The sequence below is a fragment of the Myotis brandtii genome, unplaced genomic scaffold (assembly GCF_000412655.1).
Source record: "Myotis brandtii unplaced genomic scaffold, ASM41265v1 scaffold923, whole genome shotgun sequence".
NCBI classification, from domain to species: Eukaryota; Metazoa; Chordata; class Mammalia; order Chiroptera; family Vespertilionidae; genus Myotis; species Myotis brandtii.
Window position 1 is genome coordinate 2,169,497 of NW_005371804.1, and position 11,370 is coordinate 2,180,866.

The 11,370-nt window shown below is 42.0% G+C and overlaps 1 protein-coding gene across 1 annotated transcript in view; it reads left to right on the top strand.

Annotated features, from left to right (window-relative positions):
• NDUFV3 (NADH dehydrogenase (ubiquinone) flavoprotein 3, 10kDa) overlaps positions 1–4,225 on the top strand; it is a gene marked incomplete at its 5' end in the record, with an annotated part of 9,637 nt that extends 5,412 nt beyond the window's left edge. The window contains 2 exons of the mRNA XM_014532912.1: positions 528–1,619; positions 3,975–4,225. Of these exons, the coding sequence (XP_014388398.1) occupies positions 528–1,619; positions 3,975–4,150 (1,268 nt within the window). The remainder of the gene's footprint in view (positions 1–527; positions 1,620–3,974) is intronic.
• Between the last annotated feature and the right edge of the window lie 7,145 nt (positions 4,226–11,370).

The following is an 11,370-nucleotide window of genomic DNA, read 5'->3' on the forward strand; positions in this document are numbered from 1 at the left end:
TAACACACATGGATGTGTATATCCCAAATCCAAACCAGGCTTTTGTCTCTACTTTTGCTTTGCTCTTTTGTTCAAAAAGTTCAAGTTCATACAATATGGGTAACTTCTTTAATATATGAGAAGCACCAGTTTTTTTAGGATTTTAAATTATACATTTGTAAAACTTCAACAGTCATCTGAAAATATCTTTATATTATAGTTTAACCATCTTAAATTTGGATGAAATAGTTTAAAAATAATTGCCAAAGAAGCTCTCTTGTGAAAAATGAAAATGTTTATTTCTGTTTTTAAAAATCCCCATTTTTAAAATTTCCATTTACAAAGAAAAAAGCACCTACATTTCTTACTATTCTCTCATGTGGTTTGGCTTTCACTTAAGAATGGGTTCCCCTGAAACGTTTCTTAGGATTATTACGTTGAAGATGTTATAAATGACAAGTTGGTATATGATGAAATGTCTGTGACATTGATGAATTTAGATTGTTTTACTAATTATTAAAAATAATCCTCTTTATGCCATTTCCTAGATGTAGTGGACCCAAAAGAGAGGGGCAAGCTACTAACCACTCCAACAGCAGCTGAATTGTCTAAAAACTTATCTTCACCCAGTTCTTACTCATCAATTGTGAATCAAGGTGGGACAGTAGCTAGCCCTAACCCTGGTGACAACATGCTATTCACAGATGCCGGGGTCGCAAAGTTTTTGTCAAGAAAGACTTTGGTAGAGTTTCCTGAAAAAGTTCCATCTTCATTCAGAAAACAGGGCTCCGATTCAGAAGCTCTTCAGAAGAGCAAGAGAGTGACGGACAGTTCCTCTTCATCGTCATCTTCATCCAGCTCCTCTGATTCAGAGTCTGATGAGGAGAGAGATGGCTCAGAAGTTGATTCTCAACTGGTGAGCAAAGGCAAAGGAAGGGTTTCAAAATCAGAGTCCTCCCCTTCCTTTGAAAATAGAGCCTCCAAAATTTCAACATCAGCAAAAGAGAAAACCTGGTCACCACAGCCGCAACTGGACGTCCCCTTGCCAGAAAAGCCCCATCCGGCAAAGAAAGGGACCTCCGTTATGCCATTAAAGGACAAGAAAGATGAAGCAAAACCCACAGTACCCAAGTCACAAGTAGGTGAAGAGGTTATGAAGCAAAATGTAAAGGAAAAAAAACTGCAGAAAATAGTTAGCGCGAATAAAATAGATGAAAGCCAAAAGCCATTTGAAGGTAAAAAAATCTCATCTGACCATACAAAATCAGGGTTATCTACACAACCGAGTGGTGGCCCAGTGCCCACTCGATTGACAGAAGAAACCACTGCAGGAAGACGGCTGCAAGCAACTCCTCCTGAGACCAGAGGAAGAAACTTAGAAAAACAAGTCCCAGAGCCTGATGGGGAGGTGCCTTTGTTCCCATTCAAAAAAGAAAATTTGGGGAAGCAGGTGATAGAAGGACTCTCACAGGCTAACAAAGAGATTTTGGAAGATCAGGTACCAATGAAAAATTTGAAGCCAGTTCCTGTTCCTAATAAAGGCGTTTTCCATGAAAAGACAACAGTACTAAAGCGTGAGGCAGAGGGTGAAATCATGGAGGACTCAGCAACCCAAGTGGGAGACCAGCAGGACACACAGGGTACACCTTGATTGTTGAGAACTCTCCTTGTCCTTCGGGGGTGGTTAGAGTGAGGAACTAGGAGATAAGACATACTGTAATTAATCAGATTCTGTAGGAGAAATATTGCCTATAACTCTCAGATAAGCAGAGAAGTCTTTGAATTATGAAAAAGACCTTATAAACAAAATCCCTAAAACATTTTACATTTCTTTTACAAGGAAAGAGTAGGCCCTTGACACTTGACTGTTCTTAGCCAGTCTAATTTTGAACACTGGCAATGTAACTCATCACCCTTAACTTTGGAGGGTGTGCCAGTTCCACTGCATGAACTTGCAGAGCAGCCCACTGAGTGTAAAGGGGAGTCCTGTTTAATGTGAAAGGCGGTAGTTACACTTGGTCTGATGGTCTTCATGTGAGCTAACAGGCGATAACTTTTAGCATCCTTATGCCTGAGGGGAAACCCACAGTAATAAGTGATTCACAGGCTGCCATGGACTGCATGAATCTTGTCACTGGACTTTTCCTTTTCTGCTTTACTGAAAAAACAGTGGGCTGCTTTCCTTCTCTGTAATGAATTTTTATGAAGGGCTTTTTTGCTACCACAGATTTTTAAAGGGAAACTGTTTATTCTTATGTTACCATTTTTTTAAAAAATATATTTTATTGATTTTTTACAGAGAGGAAGAGAGAGGGATAGAGAGTCAGAAACATTGATGAGAGAGAAACATCAATCAGCTGCCTCCTGTACACTCCCCACTGGGGATGTGCCCACAACCAAGGTACATGCCCTTGACAGGAATCGAACCCAGGACCCTTGAGTCCACAGGCTGACACTTTATCCACTGAGCCAAACCGGTCAGGGCCTTATGTTACCATTTACTTGTACATTGAACTTCATAAAATATAGTGTGCCTTAGGTAGGTCATGGCAAAACAGTAAAGGAGGTCTCCAATTTTAGGGTCTGTGCTCTTCAAGACACCTTTAAAATGCATTACTAACAAACCCAGCTCCTTCTTGTCCGCTCTTTTTACTTTTAAAGAGCATACATTTTTCCTGATTTATGTTACCTGGTCATTGTTATTGGTTGCGTTATGTTGACAGAATTTACGTGTTTCCTTCCCTCCTTTTTCTCCTTTTGTCATTAATATGCAAAGTGCCAGCACTTACCAGACTGCTCAGGACCTCAAGAACTGCATTGCCTAACGCTCCTGTTTCAGCCATTGTGTTGTCATGAGGAATACCGAAACCTTCAGGAGGAAAGCAGAATTTGGGGTTTTCAGATTGCACATCTTTTTGAACAGACTTTGCTCCTAACTTTTCATGGATGTGTGAATTTTCCAATATTCTCTTTGCCCTTTGGAGTCGAGTGATGCCATCCAGGAGCACAGGGGTTGTGTCTGTGCAGTGGGCTGAATGTCACTAAGTCCACCCGGCTCCGTGCCTTCCAAGGGGATCGGTTTTTGATAAGTTTTCTATATCCCTGTTTACCTTCACTTTGAAGATGCCCCTACACCACATCGGAGATACTCAACTCGTGGAGATTGGAAAGGTGTCAGCTCTTTAAATCAGACATCATTTTTACTTAATACGATTAAAAAAAGAAAACCAAAGCTTTTGGTATGAATTCAAATAGTGGGAAAACGTATTTCAGCTTTTTGGGCAGCCCAGAGAGCTCCAGTGAGAACTTAACCCCGACCTTAGCCGACTCCCACGCAAGCTTGATCCTGCCGTCATTCTGTCTTGCATTCCACCTTGCTGGCGAGCGATATTTCTTTTGCTTCAACCACACGCTTAGTTTTAAGATTACCAAATATCTAGTGTATGGGTTTTAACTTTTTTCCACTTAAAGAAACAAAACTAAGTAATTTTAGTCTATGAATCTAAAATATATCAACAACTTTTTAAAAAAACACTACACATCCCATTTCCAGTACCCCTTAACTATGTTGTTATTAAAACAGTTTGAGTTTAATTTTCTTGTATTCAGAGACTTAGTCACTGCTTTTGAAAATTTTCTTCTGTAAATGTTTGTTTCTGTTTATTTCTAGTAGATCTCATTTTTCCCCCTGAATCTTTATGTGACCTGAAAGTCCCGCCTCCATAATTGTTCTAGGCATTTTCAAAGTTCTGACAAGTTCAGGGTCTAGAAGTACAAAAAGTAAGATGTTAAGACATTATAATAACTATTCCATTTCATACGTTGTTAAGGCTATATGTTGTAGAATAGATTTTCAGCTAATCTCTTCCTTTTGTTTTTGAAGGTACTGTTTCTCTCATGGGCTTTTCTTTTCTAATTAGACACTTCATAGCAGTTAGGGTTCTAACGAAGCTCCTTTCCTTGTCCGATGTGCTCACTGCATGTTTCCCCCACAGAGCCTGCACCAGCTGCCGCACCAGCCGCCGCTCCTGTCGAGCCGTTTGACAACACCACCTACAAGAACCTCCAGCATCATGACTACAACGTGTACACCTTCTTAGACGTGAACCTGGACCTCTCGAACCGGAGGTTGCCTCAGCCCTCTTCTGGCCGAGAGTCGCCTCGCCACTGAGAGCTCAGTTTAATGATCACCCTTATGTTGTCCGCTGCATTCTTACCTGCAAAATAAAGTCTGCTCGAGTCATAAGGCCTGGCGCGTGTCATTGGTTTCCCTTTTACGCCTTCACAGTGAGTGGTGAATTAGCAGCATGACTGCTGATCATTTATTCAGCATGTGTTTAGGAATTTTTCTTTTAAGCTATGGCTCACTGGACACATCCATAAAATTAGAGAACGTGGGTGCTTTCTAGAAGTGTGGTTCTGTGTTGAGCCCCTCGGCAGTTTAGCGTTAATCTGGGTTACCAACTAGCTTCTAATTTTATAGACCTTAATAAATTAGGAGTAGGAATTTGCTAATTTTAACTACTGCATTGCAAAGAAATAATATTAAATTATAGCCTTTTATTATCAGAAGGAATGGAATCCTTTTGTTTACTTGAATTAGGTATTTGATGCAAACTCAGAAGCATTTGATGATGGGATTAGCTAGAGGAAATTTTTTTAAAATACATTTTTATTAATTTTTATAGAGAGGAAGGGAGAGGGATAGAGAGTTAGAAACATCAATGAGAGAGAAACATCGATCAGCTGCCTCCTGATGGGGATGTGCCCACAACCAAGGTACATGACCGGAATCGAGCCTGGGACCCTTCAGTCCGCAGGCCGATGCTTTATCCACTGAGCCAAACCGGTTAGGGCTAGAGGACATTTTATAGGGTCCAGCAGCATCTTTGTTCCCAGGTGGCCACAGCCAACCCGGCTAAATTAGCTACGGTGGCCGAATAACCTTCCATCCTTCAAAGTGTTACATGCCGTGGGTGTGCATCATGCAGTGTGCACCAGGGAGTCTGTGGGGACGAAGGAAGCAGACTGCTGTGAGACAGTCACAAATCTCGATAAGAGTGCTGCTGATTCGGAGCTGAGATGAAAGACGGCATCCAGTCCTCAGGCAACACTGAAGCAGCCTGACATGGGAAGCTTGTCTGCACATACATGACCGTTTCATGATTGGCTTTGTTCTCACGCTTCCCTTGTTTATGGGCTTCATTTCATTTCATAGGAATTCTGGTCCTTGGCCTCCAGTCAATTTAGCAAATACTGTGGATTTGTAACTCATGATTCACATTCCTGTAATCATACATTTCTTAAAATTAGTCCAAGTAAGAATACCAAAATTGAAAACAGTCTTGAAAACTAGTACTAAGATTGTCTGCCTCAGATTTTCTTACCACCCAAGGGGCTTAGCAACTCAGCAAGTCTTCTAAGCACATTTTTTATTATAAAAGTACTAAAACCACATTACCAAAGGGAAAATGGAAAGTAGTAAGATTACCTAAAATCCAATATGCTAACCCAGCCATTATTAACATTTTACATGTTTCCCCGGTGGTGGTTTTAGTTAGATGTAATAGTGTATAATATACATACAGTTTTCTGTTGTGCCGGTTTTTTGTTTTTTTTTTTTCATTTAACAGCTTGCTTGTCAAACCGGCCCACAGAACCCCTATAATGTGCTGGGGTCTCAGGGTGGTAGGGGAAATAGAATATGAAGCCACAGAGTGTGTTTCCCTGGACTGTTAATGCCCCAGACTTGACAGTCTTTATATAAAAATGTGTATGAATATATTTCAATTTGTGTGAAGTTTTCCCTTAGGATCAGTCCTGTGGGGTAGACTTTCAGTCTCCCTGGGACTTTGGTCCCCTCTCCTCTACCCACCAAAAAAGGCTTGAAAGGAAACAACAGGCAGTGTTTGGCGGGTCTGCGTTTTAGACCCATCGTCGCTAAAGACTCCTTCATGTCCCATCTGGTGGCGACACGATGGCTGCCCACTGAGCGCAGTTTGCGATCTGTGTTACTTCCCGTGTTCTCGTTTGCGGAGTGCTGCCAGAAACAGCGGTGTGAATTTAACTTGTTTTGTGTTTGGTATTGTCTCCTTAGGTTGGATTTCCAGAAATAGATCTGATGGATCACATGTGATTCCTGAACATTTGTCTTTCTTTTGTTTCTGTGAGATTTTTTTAAAAAATATTTTTAATGATTTCAGAGAGGAAGGGAGAGGGGGAGAGAAATTAAAACATCAATGATAAGAGAGATTCATTGATCAGCTGCCTCCTGCATGCCCCAGACTGGGGATCAAGCCTGCAACCCAGGGATGTGCTGTGACCAGGAATTGAACCATGACCTCCTGGTTCATCGCTTGATGCTCAACCACTGAGCCACGCCGGCTGGGCTCTGAGAGATTTTTTTGAGCCAGTTTAATAGGTTTGAGCTAAATTAGGTAGGCAGTTGTTTTTATCTTCTATATTTTCCCTGTCACCTGCACTCTGGATTCTTTCTAGACATTTGATCTCTATACTGTCAAATCCTCTGATGTTTACTGGCAGCTGGCTAATAACTGAAAATCGCAGATGATTGGGGGGGGGGGGGAAGCTCCAGGCACGTGCTTTGTATTTTAATAGTCCTGTCCCCCTGCCTGTCTCTCTAGCATTCCGAACCGGGAAGTGCTCAGCAGCTCGCCACCCAGCACGGTCTGACCTGGCCCCGTGCTGGCCCAGGACGCCATCCGAGGCCTGTGAAATGAGCTCACCAACGGCACCGCTTACTGCACCCCATAGGATGCTGCAGGAGAGAGACGCTAAGCGGTTTGTCCTGCGGAAGCAGGGAGTGGAGAACTCTCTTAGGCTTTGCCACATACATACAGTCAGTGTTGCACAGACTTTTTTTTTTAACCCTTTAAAAATGTTAAAATCATTGTTAGCTTGTGTGCCTTACGCAGGGTTTCTCTGAGCAGCCCCCCTTTGTGGACCCCAGTATTAAAGGGCTCTCCATAGACCACTGAACTGAATAAAAGGGCTGGCCAGAGAGAAGACTCAACAAGGGGTGTGTTCTGGGTGTCCAGCCCCCCTGGTTCTGCCTCCTCTCCCTGGCCCTCTGTTCCTTTTCCCTTCTCTTGCCCTTATTCTAGAAGGGATCTGAAACAACACCAGGGTGTAAAAAATTAACAGCTCAAGTGCTGTTTCTTCTAGAGCAGTGGTTCTCAACCTTCTGGCCCTTTAAATACTGTTCCTCATGTGATCCAACCATAAAATTATTTTCGTTGCTACTTCATAACTGTAATGTTGCTACTGTTATGAATCGTAATGTAAATATCTGATATGCAGGATGGTCTTAGGCGACCCCTGTGAAAGGGTCGTTTGACCGCCAAGGGGGTCGCGACCCACAGGTTGAGAACCACTGTTCTAGAGCAATTTTCACTCTTGTGGGCCTGTAATAAACATTAGTGTAAGTGCCTCCTAAGTGCCAGGCCTAGTCTTGGACTGTGGGTTCAGAGACATAAAGACAGTCTCTCCTCAGGAAGGGAGGGAAGCTAATGAAAAACACCTCGAGGTAAGGTGCCGCATCCAATGACAGTGGGGTGATAACGGAAGTGAGCTGATTGGGGAGGAGGTGACTGAGGGCGTTCATCACAGAAGGCTGGGTGGGACATGAATCCACCAGGTGCCCGTGGAATTGTGGAGGGAGCCTGGAGGGTCTTCAAGGCCTCAGGATGGGATATGCAGAGGCCTGGATGCTGAGACATCCGTTGGTTTTCAGGAAACTCAGTCCTTCCGCTGGAGACCCCGTTTGAGAGGGGACACAGCCGGAATGAGTCATGAGGGCTGAATCATGAGGCTTGGGCTCTGCTCTCTGTGAGTCAGCCCCGGCTGCCATATCAAAATACCACAGTGAACGGCTTAACCCACAGATTTATCGTTCTGGAGGCTGGAAAGCCCAAGATCAAGATGCTGGTCGATCCAGTTCATGGTAAGAGTGCTCTTCCTGGCCTGCAGAGGCTGTCTACTAATACCATTGCATTCAATATATGAATTGAGAGGGACACACACATTCAGTCCATGTCAGGCCCTAACCTGTAGGAAAAGAATTTAGTGTAGCTATCCTGTTTTATAAAAAGAACCAAGCTGATCATCTGTTTGAAATACTCTGACAAAAATAAAAGGAGGGAAGGGGCTGTAGCAGGGGAGATAAAAGAATGGTAAAGCAGTACATGTTGAGACTGGGTGATGGGCAAAAGGAAGTTCATGATTCTGCTCTAACTTTTCAAGTGCTTGAGAACTTCCATAATAAAAAAGTATTTTTAAATCCTAAAAGGAATATGGAAAATAAAGTTGGAAAGGAAGAAACTTGAGGCAGAGAGAGGAGACAGATCACCCTGCAATTCCTCCAGGCAGAGTGACGAAATGTTGCGCTCAAGCGTGGCTCCTCAGCTGGCTGGCCAGGTAACTTGGAGGTTTGGATAGACATAGCCAAGCTGATGCCCCAAAAGGTCATTCCGGTTTATAATCTTTCCAACAGTTTATGAATGCACCTGTCCCATTACACCCTTGCCAACAACAAGTATCATGGTCTCTGATATTTGCTAATCTGATAAATAACTTTTATTGGAGTGTGGGTGAGCTTATATTTCCTTCAGGTTTACAGGCATAAAAAGCGAGCCGCTTTGATGATAACCACGTGTCTCTGTCTCTTCTTCTATCTGCTCTGTCCATTATTTGATACAGTTTTTCATTTTCAGCCGATTTTCCTGTAGTGTATCTAAACACATTTCCTATTTCTTTTCCGTGTCTTTGGACATCTAACCATTGGTGATACCGCTTTTGTCTGCTTTCTTTGAGAATGTATCAACACCCTGAGCCCTTCATGGGAGAAAAATTAGACAATGAAACCCAGCCAGCTAGGAGATGATTAACATGAAAACTCAGGAATTGAGGAGGCACAGTAAGCGGACTGGGGTTGGCCATAGAATAACTTTGCATATAGAACTAAGATGAAACAAATACAGGATCATGGTTGCAAGACAGGACAAAACTGTTAAAAATCCTGACAAAGTAAAAATCATAGAAACCAAAGACTCTGGAGGCTGGAGCCAGGAGCCGGGAGGCCGCCTCCCTGAGAGGAACCCAGCTCATCTTTCAGAGCAAGTCAGGCCTGTCTAAAATAGAAACGGGCTCAGGAAGCGGCGAGGTTTCCCTCACCATGGTTCCCAGCCTGCTGCTTCATTTCAGTGGGCTTTATTAGGAGCCAGGGTCTTCTGGGGAAAAAACAACAACACAGTTATTTAACTGAAGTTTAGAAATCCTTTCATTTTTACTTCAATTTCTTTTTATCAATTAAATTTAATAATTTAATGCTTTGTATTTTTAAAAGTGTCAAAATAAGTTCTTTTATGTCTGACAGGCTCTTGTACAGAAAATACTTTGTTTTAATTCTCTCCTGAGGATATTTTTTCCATTGATTTTTAGAGAGAGTGGAAGAGAGGGAGGGATGGGAGAGAGAGAGAGAGAGAGAGAGAGAGAGAGAGGTCGCACCCCAACCAGGGCAGAGAATCGCAACTGCAACCCAGGTATGTGCTCTTGACTGGGAATCGAACCCGAGACCCTGTGGTGTGAGGGCCAATGCTCTAACCACTTGAGCCACACTGGCCAGGGCAGAAAATGCTTTGTTTTTTTTGAGTTAATATTTAAATTTTTAAAAATTATTGTAAAATTTAAACAAAATTTTAAATCAAAGCTTTAAAATGTCTTTAATATTCAATCTTTTAAGAAATCTATTTTTTTTCTTAAAGCCTTTTTGTAAATATTATTAATCTATTTTAAAATATATTTTATTGATTTTTTTTTTTTTTTTTTTACAGAGAGGAAGAGAGAGGGATAGAGAGTTAGAAACATCGATGAGAGAGAAACATCGATCAGCTGCCTCTTGCACACCTCCTACTGGGGATGTGCCTGCAACCAAGGTACATGCCCTTGGCCGGAATTGAACCTGGGACCTTTCAATCCGCAGGCTGACGCTCTATCCACTGAGCCAAACTGGTTAGGGCATTAATCTATTTTAAATTGATTTTAGAGAGAGTCAAGTAGAGAGAGAAAAAAACAACAACATTGATTTATTGTTCCACTTATTTATGCATTTATGGTTGATTCTTGTATGTGACCTGAGCGAGGACAGAACCCTCAACCTTGGTGTATCAGGGTGATACTCTAACCAACTCTGCTACCCAGCCAGTGCTTATTACTCTATTTAGTAGTCATATTTTAACGATCACTTCTAAACTTAAAAAGTAAAATTTTATTGGACATGCATTTCTTAGTGAGATGTATTAGAACTATTCTTTTCAGTTAGTTTTTATATTCATGAGTGAAATTACTTAAGGCTAGAACAGTTCATGAAAATTAATAGTCAAAAAAAGGGAGAAAGCACAGATCACTATCAGGGATGAATTTGGATTTTGAGGGGCCTAAAGCTTACAGAATTAGGAGAGCTCATTTTAACAACAACAAAAAATGCAGAATTATGAATTCTAAGTAAGGTATATAAAAGTGAATATTATTTAGAATGAGAAAAAAATCTTACAGATTTTCAAAGCTGGTAGATACCATAAACCTCCTCACAAAATCCAGAAAAATAACATAATATTTTTATTAACTGCTTGACATACCTCCATATGTGTCAGGCAGTAAATAAAAAAACTTGTGGCTGCATACCTTTCAATTGCTTTGTGACGTGACAATTTTGTAGTACTATTTTGCTGGAATATAAAGGTACTTCAGTCTTTCCCCTTGCATGGTTGGTCAAAATTTGTTCTTTGATAGTTTAGATACCTTAAAAATGTGACTTCACACACAGATGCCCTTGCTGTTTGTACTACTGCCCCAAACATAGGTATTGTGATAAATTTTATTTCACACGATTCCCATCAAAAAAGAAAAAGTGAACCCATGTTTAATTGCACAGGCTGCACTCGGGAGTACATTCCTGCAGGAGAGGAATTCCCCGTCCCGGTACGGATGGGAACCAGATTCTTTGCTTACAACTTTTCATGACTGAAGGAATTTCCCACCAACTAGCTTCTGGCTTTGTGAATTTCAAAACCTGCTTCCTCTTTTCCTCCACCTATTTCTGGTGCCAAGCATCTCAGGACATGGTCATAGCATGTTTGCGGCCAAGTCACATGTTTGTGGCCACATCACACGTTCACATTTCGTGTGCAAACGCACAAAAGGGGTGAACTGGGGAAGAAAAGAGGGCAGTTTCCTTGCACTTTTCTAGGTAGTGCAGACCTAACTGACCACCTGGACTCCCTGGTCGAAGCCGCCCAGAGGGTTCTTGGGCCGAGGAACAGCTCCCTGGCTACTCTGTCCTAGGAGGCTGCCCCCCCACACCCTTACCCCGAC